Raw genomic sequence first — 21,520 nt, 5'->3', positions numbered from 1 at the left:
TGTTCAACTTATACTCCACTGTAATATGAAGATTGGATTTTATAATGTGCTGACTTTTATTTTCCATTACATGTATATCTGGTACAAGCAGAACATATTAGCCATGTGATTGTTACAATGATTGTCCCTGGTCAGGTCTTGAAGATTCTTCTTTTCACTTTGAATATAATTGACTTTGAATTTTAAATTCTGGGGGCTATCATTGTGATGAGAAGTCTTTGACGTTTGATGACTTGAAGTTACTTGTAAGTGAAGGAAATCGTTTATTTCCTGCAAAAGCATGGAAAGGGTATTGTACATTGCAATAGTTATTGACTGGTACAGAAACCTGGACAGGTTCCAATTGCGTTTCTCGTGATCATGATACAATGACTCGATATAAACCCTTCCGTTCATTGCTAGTCTTCCAGAACAGACCCTTGTTTGACAAAGGCTACTTGTGAGTGGCCATAAACCAGCTTCATCATGACAGGAGGAGCCAACGAGCCAGCTCATAGGTGCAGTCTGAGCATGAGCAGATAAAGGTCATTGCAGACCAAATTGTGAAATACACGGAGACAAAATACTGGATACGTGCCCATGGAAGTTATGTAATCATTATTCATTTATGTACAATCAGTGCACTCCATGATACACAGGTATTCTTTGAAAAGGGAAACAAAGGCTATTTTATGTAGCACCTCCATCGCTGTAGGAATGATTATATAAAAATGTGGATATTCAGGGTCATTTGGGACATGTGCTATCCGTGGACTGGCCAAATGAACGGTGGAATCCTCATGCCGGTACTAATGTGCTAAGACTAATAAAGGGTTTGTTTTTGTCCTTTCCTGCAATTAGGTGTGCCGACTCGGATACCTCATGTATTACTTGATAAATACTCTAAATGATACCCCCCCCCCCTCCCTTTCAAGTCCAACAGCATTTTTGATTAGTCAGACAGGAGGTTTCGTTCCCTCGGTGTCATCGTTGCAACAATGTTTGTCAATATGTGCCGAGTGTCATGTACTTTCAACTTACGGATGAGGAGGAAGAGGATGAGGAGGATGAGGATGATGAGGAGAAGGATGATGATGATGACTGGATTTATAATATGCTTTTATACCTGCAGTAGCAATGAAAGAATCTCATTATTTTGTGTTTTTAGCCAAGCTGAAAGCTTCAAGCTACATGAGGTGACATATGACTCTAGGTGTTACCCAAATACAAGTTTCCTCAACCTGTTTTCATACATTTTACTTAGAGGAAAGTAGGGATTTTTGTATGTAACAGATGGAAATACAAACCATTAATATGACTCTTACTACTCAGTATTTTTCACGGCTGATGAAGCTGTATGTGATGGTAAAAATAATTAAGAATTGAATGGAAATATTTATTTTACTACGCATCACCATTTATGTGGATGTCATGATGTTAACAATCTAATACTTATTATGCCTCCGCTACAAAGTAGCCGGAGGCATTATGTTTTCTGGTTGTCCGTCCGTCCGTACGTCCGTACGTCCGTCCGTCCGTACGTCCCGTTCTCGTGATCGCGTTATCTCAAGAACCAATTGATGGATTCTCTCTAAACTTGGATCATGTATGTATCTTGCAGAGCCAATGAACTGATTAGATTTTGGGGTCACGAGGTTGAAGGTCAAAGGTCACAGGGCTCATTATGTATTCAAAAATAGCTTGTGATCGCAATATCTCAAGAACCGATCAATGGATTCCTGCCAAACTTGGGTCATATATGTATCTAACAGAGCCAATGAACTGATTAGATTTTGGGGTCATGAGGTCGGAGGTCAAAGGTCACAGGGCTCATTATGTATACAAAAATAGCTTGTGATCGCGTTATCTCAAGAACCGATTGATGGATTCGTGCCAAACTTGGGTCATGTATGTATCTAACAGAGCCAATGGACTGATTAGATTTTGGGGTCACGAGGTCGAAGGTCACAGGGCTCATTATGTCTACAAAAATAGCTCGTGATCGCGTTATCTCAAGAACCGGTCAATGGATTCCTGCCAAACTTGGGTCATGTATGTATCTAACAGAGCCAAATAACTGATTATATTTTGGGGTCACGAGGTCAAAGGTCACAGGGCTCATTATGTATGCACAAATAGCTTGTGATCGCATTATAATGAGAACCAATAGACAGATTACTATCAAACTCAAGACATGTATATATGTATCTTGCAGAGCCAATTAACTGATTAGATTTTAGGGTCATCAGGTCAAAGGTCATGGGGCTCATTATGTATGACTATAAATAGCTTGTGAATGCATTATTATTAAAACCGACAGATGGATTACAATCAAACTTGAATTTTAAAAATTGCTTCCGTTTTGGTTTGTAAAGTTGCTCTATGGCGGAGGCATCATTTTTGACTGCGCGCAGTCAAAATTCCATCTAGTTTTTATTTTTATCTTTATAGTTGTGTATTATTTGGCACATTTTTGCAACATTGCAGCTTTGTTTCCTTACTATCAGAGTGACCAAGTTCAGTGACCACCTTTGAAGATCATTGATGTGTTTTTTTTCCCCATTATTTCTCACAACTGGCTGACATCTGTTTCACTGACTATGAAATTCACACCGATATCAATATTTCCATTTATATGTTGCCTCATAAACTCGCAGAATGCAGGCATCATTTACATAACAGATGGCAATGTGGTCTATGTGGAAGAACCTTTTTGGGAATATGACATTGTTGCATTTGCACAATTTGACGGTGGTGTAGCCCAAGGTAACTGTATGCAGTGTTTATACTTGACCCCTCATTTAGTCATTTTCTAATCCCAAACACTCATCTATGTCTTCTATTCTACATTTTTATATTAGTTTTATCATGCACCTTTTCTTAAACTTGTGGCGGTTTACACCTAGTGGCTTTGCACAAATAACCTCCTTGGTAACTGGCTCAACTTAAGGTAAAACTTACTACATCCATGTACATTACATCCTGGGCCCCGTAACACAAAGGTTTGCAATCAATTGCAAACTTGAATTAATGATTTTGATTGGCTATAAGTCTGTTAACAATGTGCAGCAATGATTTTGATTGGCTATCACCAATTTGCAATTGATTGCAAACCTTTATCCTGCTCCTCTTGTAATGCATGAGCTCTTTGATCTGTCAGCTATAAAAAAAGGTTTTTTGAAAAGGTTCTCTTCAAGTACTTAAATAAATAAACTCCTTTTTTGCAGGTTTGGCAATTGATCCTTTCTGCCGAGAGAGCAACTTTTATGCACAAATAAACAAGTCATTTGGTAAATTGTGAGATGATTGCCAGGACTTTGCACTAACCAGTGATTTTCAATCCTAATCTATTCGTAGAATGCAGGCATCATTTATATATCAGATGGAACTTTATGTCCAGCATTGGATTATCAGCACAGTTATTATCATCCACAAAGACAAAGTGCAGCTGGTTTTGCACCAAATATTCTACGTAAATCTAAAGGTAATGAATATTCTCCACCCAGGACTAGTCTTCATCTTTGTCTGAGCCTTTTACACCATTCAGAAAAAACAATTCTTCCATACCGTATCAGGCAGGCGCTTCATCATATCACAATCATGATTTTAAGCCCAAATATGTTTTACCTTCACCTCAGTACTTCTATACATTGTCATGTATGTTCCTCGGCCATGTGCGTATTGACCAGGGACCCGAGTTTCACAAAGCCTTTTTTCAATGACAAGTGACAAAAATCAATGACAAATCTGCTGATAACCAATCAGAAGCAAGGATTTCAGTAGCTTATAACAAAAACTGTCATTTGTCACTGGTGACAAGTTCTGTGAAACGCCCCCTAGATACTGTTATTGACATCTCGGGACTGACTTTTCACTCCATCATCTAAAAGACTTGACTCAGTTTTCAACTTGGGTCCATCAGAGTCGGGTTGTACATGTAGGTGAGGACGGAGAGACTAGCTGATGTCTCCCCATTATGTCTCATTCTACATGCATTTTCATCATTCAGGCAATTTACACATTGTTGATTTCATTGTGATCTTTATGTACATGTACATGCGACTTCATTGAATTTGTGTTCGGTGTTATCTTTTGTTGATAGTCTTTGAAAATCACCTCACGTCTATCAATTCTTGTTTCATTATATTGTTCCTTGGTAGATTGACATATTCATCTCTTCAAAGTTAAATTTTTGGTTTCTTTTTATTCATCTTATTTTCCATCTTTCTCCTCAGAAAGGGGCCATTATTCAAATGTATTGAAGAGAGGAAAAAAAAGAGCCTAATATGGAAAATTTATCTTGAATTATACCCAATGATAAATTTCTCTCTCCAGAATGCAGGTATTGTCTTCATAACAGATGGAAAAATGTATAGTCCACCCGACTATATATTTGAATTTTATGCTGATCCTGCAGCATTTGGTGTTGCTTTTAAAGGTAAACATGTCCAATGTTAATGTAATCATTGTGAACGTATTCAATGTGGTAAACACATATCGCTTTATAGAACCGTGCAGATCTATATAATTAACTCCAAAATGTGCATTATTGACTGCTTATCAGCTACATGTACTGGTATTTTTTAAAACATTATACTGTCGGAGTTGTGCATGAATGTGTTGATTTTTTTCAAGTCGCAATTCATTTGTCATGGTATAGTAACGTTCTTGTGTCATCTTTAAGGTGACAACCATTGTCCATTTTTCCTGTGTCAATGTTGCATTGCGTGTGGACACTGAAGATCGCACAATGCTCATTTACAAGCACTTAATCTTCATCTTTGCAGTCTTTTCAAAGACTCTAAAGCACACGGCACCTGTCGACTAATGGCAATTTTTTTCTCTCATTCTTTCAAAGTGGCACATGTGCCTTTCTGTCGTATAAGCAGCAATTTTTCAGTGACAGGATGGACCGTGTCTTGCTACGATGTCATCAGATGATTCAGGTTTATTACTTTCTTAACTCATTGACTCCTAGATTCTCTCATTCCTCTAGGGTTGTATAGGAACCACCCAATCTCTGTAGGCAATGGGTTAACATCTTCGGTTTTATCCCTATGTATTTCCAGAATGCAGGCATCATTTATATAACAGATGGAAATGTTGTCTATGTAGAAGAACCTTGGTTCAGACAAGAATTTTTCCCTGTCGCAGCGGCTGGCGCCGGGTTCGGTGGTGCAAGAGGTAATTGTATTCAGCATCTTGCGTTGCATTTGTAACATAATTTGTTTGCATTTATAGCTTGGCAGAGCTTCATTTGGAATGATTAACCATGCATATAAACATTGAGCATCAATATTAACTCCTTAATCAGCGATGGTTAACAATTTTCAGTGGGGGTCAATGACCCCTATAAGGGGGTAGTCTTCCAGACGTTCATCAGATGATGTGATTCAGAGAGGATTCTTACAGTTTGAGGGGTTTTATCCTTACTTGCAGAATGCAGGCATCATTTATATATCTGATGGCAATTTTGTATATCAAGAAGAGCAAATTTGGTACTTTGATGGAGCTCTTGAAATTCGTCCTGCTCTAGAGAAAGGTAACTCAACATAGAATTATTTCAACGTTCACTAAAGCTCATTCGTGTATCGTATAATGTGATGGGTTTAATATATACTCACAAACATCCTGCCAGCTGTTCGTTTTTGTTTAATGTTGCTTTGGTGCAGTGGCCTCCAATTTTTGTCAATGTTAACATGTTTTTTCTTCTTTAATTCCTAATTCTTCTTTGTAGGTATTTAGATATCTGTAGCCCTCACTGTTGAATATCTGCTGTTCACCAAAAATTGATCACTGATCTTTTAATCTTCAATGTCACGTTTTTCATTATCATGGGTAGAATGAAAGAAAGCTTTGTAGGCTTGTAATGGAAAGGAAACTAACATAAATTATTTGTTTTCAGGGATAGATGAGCTTTGAGAATGTACATTGGTAAGATGGTGTGCCAAAGATACCATACATGTGTATATAGGATCTTCCAGAATGCATGCATCGCCCAACTTTCATGCTGAAATGGAAGGACTGTCGTTCATCCTTACTTGTATGCCTCTCTGCCTTTCTCATAAAAATGACATTCGAGCCCTTCTGTCCGGAAAACAGCAGTTTTCAGGGGAGAGACGCAAACAAAAAAAGTTCTTGGTGTAACATCTCCATGGTCGCTTCATGTAACCAGCACCCAATCCATTCTATGCCTATTTGTTTCCAGAACGCAGGCATCATTTACATAACGGATGGGAATTTGGTGTATGAAGAAGAGCCTGTCTGGTATTATGACGACTATATTATGGAAGAAGCATTGCCCGCACCCGCCGAAGAAGGTAGAATGTCTCGGTGTTCACACCGACTCACTGAACGTTTCTTCTTTCAGATAGAAAGTAGCAATCAGTTACATCACTAGGAAATCATACATGCATGTATACATATATATATCATTCTGGTAGCCCTCTTCAATTAGTAACAATCTATACCTTTATCTTGAAGACACACATATGAATTCCTTCAGCTCTAAGTGTTATGGTGTTTCTACTTGGCATCATTTTCATCGTTCTAGTTCTGTCCTTCTCGCTTACATCTGGCTTGAACGAGAGATAAATATTTGCCAAACTTCTTGTCAAGGTTCAAACCATGTGGCTGTGGACTGAGTTTCAGACAATCAAAATACAAGAGGATTAAACACTAACCTACTTTCAAACTCTATCTCATTTTAATCTTTCCTAAGGCTTTGTTCAGATATGTAGCAGCAAAACAGAGACGTTTAAAAAAAATGATGACGGAAAGATGAATCAGGTCAAATGCCTGTATCTCATAACACACAGCTCAGTGAATACGTGCTGTTTATGCATAATAATGCTGCAGTGGTTTCTTTTGTCTTGGTTTACCGCATCGTATCTGAGCGCGCCGTTACTGAACGATTCATCTGACGTGATGGGGAAGGCAGTCAGTTAATTTTCAGCACCTGTCTCCTACTTGTGTATATTAATCTTGTGTTTTCTGTCGTGTGGAAACATCTCTATCAATTACACCTGTATTATTGTCTTGTTTGGTGGATTAACATTTTCGTTCACCTTATTCACAGATAGTTTTGTAGCATCTCATCTCTTTCATCCACTCATTTTTTATTTATCTACACAGGAAGGCTGAACTGTCTTATAGCCTTCTGTAACACCAGTGTTAAAGTGTACACAATATTAATTTGTCATGTTTTATCATAGTAGATTATTCGTCTTGGCACCTGTGTTGTTTCTAGTGCTTCATGGTATACCACCTGTTGATAGCCGGATAGCTACAGCGCTTTGCATAGAGTGATTGCCCATCTAGCTTTCTTTACATGTAGATTAACAAAATATTCAGTATTACAATTTAAGAAAACAGCTTGAAGTATTGTGAATGAGGTATTTTGCTCCACACATAACCAACCACATCAAAATTTTACCATATTTTATTATCAAATGAAGTTGATAGCCAAGTATACATGGAACTGGAATCAACCAAATATCAAGGGAAACGATAGTTCCAGTGTTTATCATATCTTAAATTCTATAGAAAATGGTCACTGATAGGACACAGAAAAACAGAAAACTTGTTGGACTTTGGACTAGCCCATTAATAAAGAACTAATTTCTAACTCATTTCGTTCTTCTACATGACTTTTGCTTTTATAACTTACAACTTGACAAATGGAAGTGGAATAAACTCCTTTCCTATAAAATGCTGTGGAAATGGTGGTGATGGATATCTGGGATTCTAAAGACTTATTCTATTGTTTTATATTTAGAATGCAGGCATAGTGCACATAACCAATGGACACATTCCTCCTGCAAAAGAAAGAGATTTTGTAGTCTTTTTTTCACCAAGTGGTCAGTTTGCCTTGCTGGTTGATCCCAAAGAATGCGTAGATATTTTCCAGATTTTTACCTTGAACGTCTTTAACATAGAGCCTGTGTACAATGGAAGTCACTTTGATCATCTAACCTCATCAACGCACTAACAATGTCCTGCAGAGAATCCATAATACCTTTCATTTTTATTCACATTAATTATTAAATATTATGCAACACCTACGTAGATCCTTGTCATTTGATTGGACGATTGTTGGTCACATGATATTCAATAGATGGTATATTGCACGGTCGTGCATTTTTGGTTATATGCGCCGTGCATTTTTGGTTATATGCAGACTGCGTACCTCTCTGCTGCATGTGCGCGTATCCCTGCGTGTATCTGACGCGAAGGCAATCTGCATGTAATCGAGAAGGCTTGACTCGAACTTTAATTTATCTTTATAAGGAGTAAAGCATAATTTGTTGATTAACGTTCTATTAGGTCTTCTTCGATGTTGTATAAAACAAATAATGAATGTTTTTCATTCGTTTAATAGTGCAAATATGTTCATTCGTTGAAAGATTAACGTTAATTCTATTCAACTCGGCTGACGCCTCGTTGAATAGAATGTTAATCTTTCAACTCATGAACATATTCGCACTATTGAACTCATAACCATTCATTATTTGTATACTAATGCATGATTCATATGAATGCTTTTTGTGCCATCATTGCATAACTATGGTTTGATCTATCTTCCTTCTTCTTCTTGGTTTGATTTTTAAAAGATGAGTGTACAGCTTCTAGAAAAAAAATCTTTAAAAATCAGATGATTTTCAATTGCATGCAACCACAAACTTCTATTTTACAATACTGGGTAGGACTTTTTTAAAGGAACAATTTGAAATAAGATCAGTCTAAAGTTTAGTGAGTAACAAGCTAAGTAATCAGACATTAAGTGATGCAATATTAGCTAACCCCCCCTTCTTCCTCACAAGTTAAGAAATTATAGTTAATGAGAATAATTTTGAATTCTGACCATGAGGAAAATGTTAGCAGTAAACTTCTGATCTATTTTTATTTCTCTTTTTCATATTGTGAAGGTACAATATCTAGGTATATTTTTACCTATCTTTTTTTTTTTTTTTTTTTTTTTTTTTTTTTTTTTTACTTCAATCATTTTTTAATTCAAATTCTTCTTGCATACTGTACACTCATCTGCTGCTTGTGCATGTTTGTGTAATCAATGCATGTTGCTTGTGTATTTGTACAATATCTTTACTTCTGCTATTTACACCATATTTAATTAATTGATTGATTGATTGATTTAGATACATGTATAATTATACAACATAGGAAGATCATTGTTAAGACTGTTTTAGATCTTGGTCCTTGTAGTAATGATTATCAATGATAGATGCAGTATTTGCATGCTTGGCCACATGAAGGTGATATTATTTAGGGGAGCAATCATGCTGATGCATATTAAAAATATGTAATTCTTTGATGCAATCATTCAAAAATATGATACAACTCTCGGTGGAGAAAATAACAAATTGTTCTGAAGATTAGTTGGTCGGAAATATAGAACTGGATATGATTCCCAGGAGATATTATTCCTTTTTACCACTTTATAAAAGGCACACTAGTATTACCATTTCATTTAATCTAAAAAACTAACGCAGTACTGGAAATGAATACTTTTAATTAATAAACAGTGGCTTTGGTACAAAATTAAAATGAGTATCTCCATTCTCCGTTCTCTAGATATATCCCAAAATCACAATTATTCTATTATTTTTTATAAGCATATTAGAAAGATTTCAACTTCATGTTTCCCCCCCCCCCCCCCCCCACCAAAAAAAAAATAATAATAAAAAATAATGTTATTATTATCGCAATGTTTGGAGTTGCAAGTTTAATACTTGATTTTATTTTTGTCTGCTCTAGCTGATATGGTTCCTAATGCAGGTGCCGGCAGACAGAATGAGGCCGGTGTTGTACCTGAGAAAAAGATCCGTAAAGAGTTCCCAGAGACTTGGTTGTGGGTTGATACGGAAGCAGAGTAAGTCTCCCGTTGCACTTTATTTCTATATAAGATGAATATTTAATTTCCCATTCAAAGTGTACAATGTTTGAAGTATTGTTATGCATCTTTTATATCCCTTTGAAAGAGAATTACATATTTGGCAAAAGTAACATTTAACAAATTTTGATGGATTTTGCTGTGCAATTTTCTGGATGCTGAACAATATTTGGACGTTTGATACATGTACATGTAGAACTCATTTTAATCATGATGAATTTTATTCTTGGATCCATTATATTATTAGAAAAATGTTATTCATATTATTCCTCCCCCTCTCTTCTCTCTCTCTCTCTCTCTCTCTCTATCTGTCTGAAACTATCCCTCCCGCCTGCCTCTCTGTCTTTCTATCTCTCCCTCTTTCTGTCTGAATCTCTTCCTACATCTCCCCTCCTCTCTCTCTCTCTCTCTCTCTCTCTCCCTCTCTCTCCCGTCTCTGTCTGAATCTTTTTCTCCCACCCACCTGCCTCTCTCTCTCTCTCTCTGTGAATCTTTTCCTCTCTTCTCTCCCTCTCCCTCCCTCCCTCCTCCTTTTCTCCCCATCCCTCTATCCCTCTTTCTTTGTTCACCTTACAGTTCTGCTGGCCATGTTTCAATCCAGACCAACTTCCCTGATACAATCACATCTTGGGTAGGAACAGCTATTTCTATGGATGCTCAAGCTGGACTTGGAGTAACACAGAATGCTGCCAAAGTAAGCTTTCATCCATTCTAGGGCAACCCTTATACTGTTTCCACCACCCCCCTCCCACAACAACAAAAATAGATTTAAAAAAGCAGTGAATAAATAGAAAGGCTACTGAAATTAGTTCATAAAGTAAAAATAAATAAATACTTGGGTTTTCACATTTGATGACAGGCTCTTAAAGTCCTTCCCTCAGATAAAGCTAGGTCTTTTGACCAGATTTGCAGACAACAGTTTGAAATGGTACTAGGCCCCACTCTAGCAACACCCATGCATGCACTGCAATGCAATCATCTTTTCCTGCATTGATGTGAATTAATCTTTAACATAAATATACCAAAATGAAATTATGGACCTACTGTAATCTCAAAGAATGAACTCAGTTACTATTTTTTGTTAATCGTCTGATTTAGTTTTGCTTGATATACATGTATATATCAGTTCTTTTATTTTGTCATTTCTTTTCATAAGTTTTCAAAGAGCAAGTCCCTAGTTATTGAAAATCACTGAAATGTGAGGTAGATAAAATGCATGAATTTACCCTTTAAAGTTTCAAAGGAAAAACCTCATATGGTTACAAATTATAAAAAGAGATAATTTGTTTGACTTCTTTTGACAGGCTACTGTTTTCAAGAACTTCTTTGTGTCATTGAACCTACCATACTCTGTGATCCGTGGTGAGAAATTTGTTTTAGAGGCCAACGTGTTCAACTACCTCAAGCAAGATGTCCGTGTAAGTCTTTCAGACAAGTATGGAAACCATTTTATGAATGCGTTCCGTAGTGAAAATTTTGTTCTGTTACAATTTGTCTCTCAGAAAAGCACAGCTACCATTATAAATGACTAATATAGTGTGTTTGGAGCCAGATGGACATTAGCTCATATACTTTAAACACAGAGTTAATGCCCCTGTGGCTCCAAACGATGGTATAAGGTATTCATAATGGTGCAAGGTATTCATAATGGTGTTAGATATTCATAACGGTATAAGATATTTATAATGGTAAACATAACGGTATAATGTATTCATAATGGTATCTTGTATTCATAATGTTACAAGGTATTCATAATGGTATATGGTTTTTCATAATGGTATACTGTATTCATTATGGTTACCATGCAACATTTGGTCGAGAGTTCAACATTTTTCACCATTATGAAGTTTTTCAGACAAGCTCTTTACTATATCATGAATATCTGATATGATTAAAAACTTTGTTGTGGAGGTTAGCATCTTCAATCGATACCATGTGTTATCAACCATTTGGTATTATTAATTAGGATTTTGACTTTGCATACCATTCAATGACATACAAAAAACAAAACAAAAAAGAGACTTCTCTCAAAATTTAACTTCACATCAAAATTTGATGATGATATATTTCGTCTAACCCTCCTTAATCATAATCTACTCTATACTTGTATATACAGGCCAGTGTACAGCTCCAATCAGTGTTAGACCATCACATCCTGAAGGAAACTCATAGTACAATCACTGATGATTATATGTTTCTTCTAAGCTCATATTAGGACACGCACACATTAAAGACTCATATATATATATATATATATATATATATATATATATATATATATATATATAAATATATATGTATATAATTAAACTGAGTTAGACAGTATACAAATGATGCACAGGTTTGAGTGCGTCGGTAGGGATTGTGTGCACAAGGTACCTTTGAATGGTTTAGACCAAATTCAAAGGTACCGCGTGCACACAATTCCACCGACCCACGAATTAAACCTGTGCATCATCTGTTCAGATTTACCGGATGCATGGCAAAATCATGCGTCCGGTTATTACTGGACGCATGATTTTTTTACCGGACGCGTGATTTTTAACTTATGAAATTAAAAATTAAATTAAAAAAATTGTCATTGCAAATTAAACTGTAAACTTTAAAAAAAAAAAAAATTTTTTTTTGAACAGATTATAATTATCAAAAAGCACGAAAATCAAGTACCTTAATTATCACCAAAAAAAAATTATCCAAAAAATCATTAAAAAAAAAGAAAGAAAAAAAGAAAATTATTTTTAAAAAGAGGATATCGGTGGTATCGATCTCCGATATCGCGTGCATCCAGTAAAAATAATTACATGGTAATTGACCAATCAGATTGCAGGGATTCTTCTACCCCTCTTATAATACCACTTGTGCGCTTAGTAACGCCTGTATAAAGAGCCTTATAAACGTAATTATTATTATTATTATTATTATGATCTTCTTCTTTCCTGTATGCAGGCCACTGTACAGCTTCAATCATCCTTGGACTATTACATAATCCAAGGTGACCAGCAAATGTCAACACCAGTGGTAAGTTTGATATCAGGGGGGCGTTTCACAAAACTTGTCATCAGTGACAAATGACGGTTTTTGTTATAAGCTACTGAAATCCTTGCTTCTGATTGGTTATCAACAGATTTGTCACTGATTTTTGTCATTTGTCATTGAAAAAAGGCTTTGTGAAAGGGGTCAGAGTTTATTTCAAAAGTTTCATTTCCCCAAAAATTATTATAAATGATATCGAATGCAATTCTAGAGTTTCATAAGAGAAGAATAATTTCCAAATCTTGTTGTGATGAAAGATGGAAAGTGTGAAATACATGAATAACCGTCATGCAGCATTTGACTGAGAGAACGTCTTGTAGTTGACAGTAAACTGGAGGAGTTGGTGTAATTAAAAAATGCCAAAGCAAGTCTAGCCGGATCCTATTACATGATGTCGGTATATACATGTAGTCAACGAATGAGTCACACTCATAATATATCTTATACTCGATGTCTTGAATTCCAGACAAAAATGGCTAATGGCTTCCCGAAAGTTCACCAGAATTACTTGTATGTGCACCTTACCAACAAACCTATGCAACCTACATTGTAACTTATTGATATACAATAGATTGTACCGGTAATTCTATACAGGAAAAAAATGATCCATAGATTGAATTTGAATGTGCAGTATGACAAACATGGCAGAATAACTCATTTGTATTTATATACATTTTCTTGATTGATGTATAGTCTAAGACTGTGACTGTACCTTCCAATAAGACTGCTACAGTAAACTTTGCGATAGAACCTACCAAGAATGGTATGATTGAACTGGTCGTCACAGCAACAGCTGGAGGTGAGCAGGATGGTGTCCGTCGTCTCTTGTTGGTTGAGGTATGTATACCTAGATTGTCATCTTAATTTTTTCATGTAAAATAAATTGAACTTTTCATAAAAATGAACCATTTTCTGCAAATCAGAAGAAACAATGGATTGACATTTAAAAAAAAGAAAAAGTCCTTTCAAGTATGTTTTCATATACTTTTAATGGTGTTCTTCATAAAGGTTCTGTAGATATGTGTATATTCTTGTATATCATCATTGAATATCTAATCAATATGATATTTCATTGGACAGCATAATGGTTGTTCTAATACATGGGAATATAAGTACACATAAATACAAGCAGTGAATTATCACGTTTCCCTTCTGATTTCTTTCAATTGACTTTATAGCCAGAAGGTGTTGCTCAGGAGTATGTGGTTTCTGACCTGGTAGACTTCTCTAACGCTGCAGCTTATTCCAAGACATTCAGCATTAATCTACCAACACAAGATCTTGTTCCTGACTCGGTCAGGGCTGTGATCACTGCTACAGGTGAGTGGATAGTGTTGCTGATGATGGTGGTGGTGGTGGTGGTGGTGGTGGTGTTGGTGGTGATGATAATCATGATGATGATCATGATCATGGTGGTGGTGGTAGTGTTGGTGTTGATGATGATGGTGTTGGTGATAATGATGGTGTTGGTGATGATGATGGTGGTTTTTGGTGTTGGTGATCATGATGATGATGATGTTAATGATGATAATAATGATGATAATGTTGTTGATGTTGATGGTAGTGGTGGTAATAAAGTTTTGTGATAATGATGATGGTGTTGATGACAACCTTGCAAATCACTAACAATTGTTCAGTGCAATGTCTGGCAATGGTCATTTTCTTTTGAAATAAACTATATATGATATATTCTCTTGTGAAACTCTCGATACAGGTGACATCCTTGGGCCGACTATGAATAATTTGGACCAGCTGCTGCGTATGCCGAGTGGATGCGGAGAACAGACAATGATTGGCTTTGCTCCTGATGTCTTCATCTACAAGTATCTCACCGAGACTGGTCAGGGAAACCCAACTATTGAACAGAAAGCACTCAACTACATGAAGAAGGGTGAGTGCATGGGACTGAGCATATTTTAGATTGTTTTTGTTTGTTCTTTTTTGTCAATCAGCAGTAATAAAGTCAATTTTATCCCATTTTTCCAGAATTTTCCCTTATTTTCTCTACTCTTCCCTATTTTTTCCTATATTTTACCAATTTTTTTACTCTAAAGGGGGGGAATATTGTTAGATGACATTTCCCCTCGCGAATCCTCTTTTTTTTTTACTCAAGGGGGGGGGGGCGTTACTTAACAGGAAAATGTACCTAATTGAAAAAAATGCAATGGAGAATGTGGAATTTATGCACAGGTGAATTTACTTTGAATATAAAGGCTGGAATAGCATCATAAATCTTACGTAGTTCTCATTGAAAGATGTATGTGTGTTTATCCTTAGCCTATCCCCTACGGGGTTAAATGGGCCAATCTCTCTCTGATAACATTGAAAATAGATTCTAGTAACCATATAGTTTATTTCATAATCAATCTACCAATGCTAAATTTTGAATGATTGAAGATCGAGATAGATAGATAGAGAATGAATGTTATTCCTTGATAATGTATTCGTATCTATAAGATACATTATTTTTAACAATATTGAGGCATGAGAATGCAATGTACAACTGATATAAGTAGTGTTAGATTCGAGACTGTGGTTTGTCTGTAAATTTACAGTAGATGTCCATCTGAAGTAGGATCAGTAAGTCAATCTTGTTTGTATTCTGTTGCCAGGTTACCAGCGTGAGTTGACCTATCAGCACGAGGATGGATCGTTCAGTGCTTGGGGAGGGGGAAGCGGTGATGATGGAAGCACGTTCTTGACTGCCTTTGTAGTGCGCTCCTTCCTGCAGGCAGCCCCCTATATCTACATTGATCCTGCCAAGATGAACCAGGCTATTACATTCCTTATCAATCATCAGAATGACAATGGGTCCTTCATGAAGTCTGGACGCATCGTTGACCAGATCATTGACGTAAGAAACGTTTAGTGACGTTGCAATAATGTAAACATGCCTTAAAGGGATCGTTTAACAATGTTAAACCTGAGATGCATGACCCTACGTGTTATCAGTGTCTGTCATATGGTGTAATATTGAAGCCTAAAACATTTTTGCTTCAAAATGATCAAGAAGTGCCTCAAAAAAGTAAAAATCTTTGAGTGACTGGTTTTACCATACTCGTTTTCCCCAATAGACCGTAGTGTTATGAAAACCGCAAAATTTGGTTTCGATTTCCAATCATAAATATCTTGATAATCAGACAGGCTTGTAAAAGTCATTGGGTTCCTGACTGACCTAAAGGTTTATAATTATTATTGCAGCATGAGCTAAATCCAGGATTTTGTTTCAGAATCTGAGACAAAGTTACCCAATCCCTTTAATGTTTAAGATAATATTACAAATCTTTAAATCTAAGAAGTACATACTTGGTAATGATTGTGTTTCCTACTTTGTTTTCCATGTCTCTGTATTCCTCATTGTACGCAGCACCTACATGTAATTGCTGATTCACCATCTTTCATGTATGGTTTTGGTAGTGCTGATAATTTAACAGAACATTGTTGAGCATGTTGGAAATGGTTACATTTTCATTTAATATGTTATAAGTTTTATGACAAGTTATCTTGACTTAGTATATTTGAGGTTATAAGAGCTGGTGATTCAATAAGGCCTTATAATTTTTTGTTCTATAACTTGTTATATCCATGTCCCTCTGTGCCTTCTGTGAGTAATGTTTCTTATTTTCATAATACTGTTTATACAAACCTTTAAAAACAAGAGGATAGACATCTTTAACTGTTTTTATTATAATATCTTTTTTTAGAGTGCTGAACATTGTTTTACATGTTGTATTTTGATGAGCATAACTTTTCCTTGAGTATTTTGCACTTCTTGCCTTTTGCGTTGTACTAAACGGGGCTTGAACTGTGAACCATGTGATCCATAGACCGGTGACGTATCCATCAGACCACCACAACTCATCTACTCTATTTTCAATGTTATTGATTGCAGGGTGGTATCTCTTCAGCTGAGACTCTGACGGCATACTGTGCCATCGCTATGGACCAAGTCCGGACATCGGACATTCTTTCTGATGTAAGTATCTCTCTACTTGATCATGTTGCTTTGACACATAGTGTGATTTTGTGTAGTGCTTATCAATCTTGATCATTCCTGCCGATCATTCTTGTTTGGGAGGTATGATTCCTATATTAAGGCCGTCTAACGAATATTATGCACCGTTGATTTCACTCTCCTACAAACTCCTACATAAAAGCATACAGAATGCATATTTCCTTTGAGAGAATCCAATTTTTTTTAATGGAAGGTTGACAGGTATGCCAAACATATTTTCATTCAGATACCTGTCAAATTCAATTGAATAATTAATTCAGTATAATGCATCACAACCAAAGGCTGAATTGAGCATGTTTACATTGTCTTAAATACATATTTCACATGAGATCATACAAAACATGAATTACATTGAAAGTTATATAGCATTTATGAAATAGTGTAGTTTTGACAGTTTTAAATACATGTTCATGGGTTTTAACCTAAGATACCCAAGGCTTATAGTCTCCTATTGGCTAGTTTGCATAGATGTGTGATATATACATTTTGCAATTGCCATTTGGTTATCATAATCATTTCATCCACTCTGATATTGATTGTTTTTTATGATACACTGTGTATTGTGCTTATTTTGACAGACCACCAAGTCCACTGCCAACACAGCATTGACCAATGCTATGAATTACCTTGTAAGCAGGTACACAGTCATCCAAGAAGATAAGTATGCCATGGCCATCGTGACCTACGCCCTCGCTCTCGGTGGAAGCCCGAGCACTCCGCAGTTCCTGACCAGGCTGAATGAGCTCCAGACAGTTGAAGGTACGTACACGTAGGTGATAGATAGCATGCAGGGATATCAATCAATCAATTAAAAGATATTTGATATAGCGCCTTTTCCTTGCGGTTACAAAGTACTGCACACACCGCTTCACAATGTTAGGGCCACTTATAAACAAAAATTAGTCACTTCTCAGAGATCAGTTAAGTACATGTATATGTAGGCTGGTATTAAAGTCATTTTTAGCAGAATTAGATGTGACTTTAGTCAGGGATAGAGAATAGTGATAGCGTGGTTGGAAGTTTAGAGAACATAGAGTATTGATTAGCATTCTGGTTCATCTGAATGAGTCATTTAGTAGTTTGACATTCTGTCTTTTTAGAGCTTAATATCTAGCCGAAAGATCCTTAATACATACGTCAGAACAAACATATTATAGTGAGTTTAACCAATAACATGTATTTCCAATGGGTTCAGCAAGATTTATCTGAGGCCTAGCATGTAATGGGTTCACTTGTTTTATTATACATAAAAGACATATTCCATCAGACATTAATTACCCATTGACAATTGTGTATCATCAACTTTCATTCTTTCAAGGGATAGTTTTTGTTACATTCTAGGCTTAATTGATTACAAATTTTCATGCACTTTTAAAAGATAATCTTCTAATAGCCAGAAGGGGGTTAGCAGTGTTACAGGATATGAGTTATTACCCTTCCACTTCAAACAAACGTTATGTACAATGGTACCTTTTACATGTAAATGAACATGTATCTCAGTTGAGAAAAAAATCCCTTTTTTGGCTTAAAGCCTGTCTTCTTTTCTTCTCCCTCCTTCCTTCAATGAAGATGAGGGCAGACTGAAGTACTGGACAGACCAAGATGAGCAGACGACACCGGCAAGCGACGAGTTCTACTACCGTGTGTGGCGTGGACCTCCCTCTGCAGCCATTGAGATGACGGGGTACGGTATGCTGGCCTACTTGGCGCGGAATGATGTTGTCGGCAGCATTCCTGTAGCTGGGTGGCTCAGTCAACAAAGGAACTCTCTCGGAGGATATTCTTCCACACAGGTAGGTCCCAAGATGGCCAGAGTGTACTACTACTTCTAAGGATATCAAATCATTGTTCTTCTTCCGAATAAGTTTGGATGTTACTACCCCGGCTTTAGCTGTGGCAGCCATACACAACGTATAGAATAAATTCTGCCAGGTACACATTCAACACGTAGATAGAGAGAGGCAAATGTGGCTTAATGTCTCGTGACAAACACGTGAGTGCTGTCATGGGATTCAAACCCTCAACTTTTTTATTGAGAGTTAAATAGTGAATGAACCAAGATTTCATGACACCTCCATTTCCTCTTCTTAAAGCTTTAAAGCCACACTGCACTACTTATAGCTACCGGTACTTGCGCTCTATATAGCAAACAATGCCTAATCGGTGCCTGTTGGTCCCCCATAATCCCCTTTTTCTTATGTTAATTGAGAGCTAATTTGATGCAATTAACCACCTGTCAGTGACCATGCAGGGAGGTCTAATCCCTCCTGGCCATACTAGTGCAGGCAGGCTTCAAGCGTTATCTCTGAGCAAAGACATTCCTTGGTAAAGTATAGGGTTGATAAGCAATCATCCCTACACATCTTTTGGTAATCCAGACATTCAAGAATGCGTGTGGTCCAAGCTGATATGAAAGGAATTATATGTATTCACAAAGAAATAATCCTCTGAAGCAAGGTCTATTGTAAGCCAGGGAATCATCTTCAAAATCACAGTGATTTACACGATCATCTTTTATTTCTGTCATTCTTCAGGACACAGTTATTGCTCTCCTGGCTCTGACGACCTACGCAGAGAGGCTTACTGGAGGTGATAAGAATATGAATCTGGCCATCACCACCACAGCTGATCCTGCGTACAACCAAGCATTCTCCATCAACACCCAGAACTCTATCATCCTCCAACAGTTTGAGGTAAGGGAATTAATGAGCGTTTGATAATAACATTACGCCCTTAGGGCACTCTTTCAAGGAATTAATTCCTGCCAGGTACCAATTTACCTCTCCCGGGTAAAGTGTGGCAAATTTAATAATAATGATAGTAATAGCTACATGTAGTTCATATATAGCGCTTTTCAGGACCAAAGGCCCTCTCAAAGCACTTAAAAGATATATATTATTACCCCGGTCATCGGATTCAGGCTTACCCGTATACAATGTATGCACATTCTCCACTCCCTGGGGAGCATTTTGGCCAGGCGTCATTTTTACAGCTCACACTTCTAAGCACAGAGGCTTTCGCATCCTACTGGGTACCCATTTAACACCTGGGTGGAGAGTCACAAATGTAGATCAATGTCTTGCAAAAGGACATTAGTGCCGCGGTGGGACTTGAACCGCGGACCTTGTGATCCACAGTCTGGTGACATATCCACTCATCCACGACATCTTTAAGTGAATGTTTTGCCAAGGGTTTAAAACCCAGTATCCTGTGGTTCACAGTCCAGGGACTTATCCACTAGACAACAACACCTCTCTTTATCAAAGAGGTAACCAGTTCAAGTATTCAATTCAATACTTTAAGTAAGTCTAGAATTGACTCAAATTTTATTTATCCATTTGAACTCTTTGATAGTTGCCTGTGGATTCAGGAAACGTGACAGTAGAAGGAAGAGGGATTGGATCATTCCTTCTCTCCTTCATCCTCCATTACAACATGCTTGAAGTGAGGAGCAGTGACGTCTTTGATGTGACCATTACCATACTGGGCTCAGATACAAACAGCCTGGAGCTAAGAGCATGTGGCAGGTTAGTAGCAGAGAGGCATACTGGAGATTGTGGTGATGATGATGGTGATGATGGTGGTGGTTATGGTGGTGGTGGTGGTGGTGGTTATGATAATCAAGATAAGTGATGGTGTTGGTGTGATGATGGTGGTGGTGATGGTGAGGGTGATGGTGATGATGATGATGATTATGAAGATCATGATCATGATGAGGATGATGAAGATGAGGCTGATGAAGATGATGATGATGATGATGATGTTGATCACATTCATGATCATGATCATGATGAATATGGTGATGATGATGATGATGATGGTAATAAATGTGATAGTGGTGGTAGTGATGATGTTTTATGTTGATGAGGATGATGGTGATGATGAAGATGATGTTCATGAGGATGATGGTAATGATGATGATGATGTTTTATGAGGATGTCGATGATGGTGATGATGATGGTGATGATGATGATGATGATGATGATGATGGTGGTGATAGTGGTGGTGATAGTGGTGATGATGATGATGAATGTGTTGATGGTTATCTTTAAAGTAGTAACAGCTATGATTGTAATGATAGATTGTAAGAAGTTTATACATCTTAAAGATACTATGTCCCTTCTGCAGCCAACCTTAAATTTTGTAGAATTTGGCAGGAATTATGAATATGTCATGTATGTCCTATCTGTGAAATTTAAACGTTAGCAGTGTCGTTATATTCAAATTATGCAAGGAAACCCGTTTACTTGCTAGACTTCACTGTCAGACACTATTGTCAGTATTGAGTGACTGGCTGGCTTTTTCTTTTTCTTTGGTAATAACATACATAACATGAGCTGTAAAGGATTTGTCTACATCAATAACCCACTTCTTGTAATGGCCAAAATTAAACTGATTGAATCTTTGCGCAGCATAAAACGTACGACCATGCGATACAATGGTCTGTAAATCAAAACTATTACTTATTGGCTCTATAGCTCCTATGTCGATTTGACAACTAATAGTCATTATTTTCCCACTTAAAGACATTTTCAAGCCCCATTTTTTAAGAGGAGTTCTAAATTAGTATTATCTTTCAAATT

The 21,520-nt window shown here is 36.9% G+C and overlaps 1 protein-coding gene across 5 annotated transcripts in view; it reads left to right on the top strand.

Annotated features, from left to right (window-relative positions):
- LOC579544 (CD109 antigen) overlaps window positions 1-21,520 on the top strand; it is a 66,271-nt gene that overhangs the window by 39,712 nt on the left and 5,039 nt on the right. For 2 of the 5 annotated variants that reach the window (XM_030983994.1, XM_030983993.1), the window contains 14 exons: window positions 5,049-5,163; window positions 9,754-9,868; window positions 10,466-10,583; window positions 11,194-11,307; window positions 12,836-12,907; window positions 13,616-13,759; window positions 14,101-14,242; window positions 14,637-14,813; window positions 15,535-15,776; window positions 16,815-16,898; window positions 17,516-17,696; window positions 18,507-18,730; window positions 19,472-19,630; window positions 20,292-20,464. In XM_030983994.1, the coding sequence (XP_030839854.1) occupies window positions 5,049-5,163; window positions 9,754-9,868; window positions 10,466-10,583; window positions 11,194-11,307; window positions 12,836-12,907; window positions 13,616-13,759; window positions 14,101-14,242; window positions 14,637-14,813; window positions 15,535-15,776; window positions 16,815-16,898; window positions 17,516-17,696; window positions 18,507-18,730; window positions 19,472-19,630; window positions 20,292-20,464 (2,060 nt within the window). Of the gene's footprint in view, window positions 1-2,636; window positions 2,746-5,048; window positions 5,164-5,418; window positions 5,522-6,187; window positions 6,300-9,753; window positions 9,869-10,465; window positions 10,584-11,193; window positions 11,308-12,835; window positions 12,908-13,615; window positions 13,760-14,100; window positions 14,243-14,636; window positions 14,814-15,534; window positions 15,777-16,814; window positions 16,899-17,515; window positions 17,697-18,506; window positions 18,731-19,471; window positions 19,631-20,291; window positions 20,465-21,520 lie in introns of all 5 variants that reach the window. The other 3 variants (XM_030983995.1, XM_030983997.1, XM_030983996.1) reach the window with 3 other exon arrangements.

The sequence above is a fragment of the Strongylocentrotus purpuratus genome, unplaced genomic scaffold (assembly GCF_000002235.5).
Source record: "Strongylocentrotus purpuratus isolate Spur 01 unplaced genomic scaffold, Spur_5.0 spur5_scaffold_14, whole genome shotgun sequence".
NCBI lineage: Eukaryota > Metazoa > Echinodermata > Echinoidea > Camarodonta > Strongylocentrotidae > Strongylocentrotus > Strongylocentrotus purpuratus.
The sequence above is the reverse complement of the archived record's forward strand: the minus strand, read 5'-3'. Positions and strand labels throughout refer to the sequence as shown.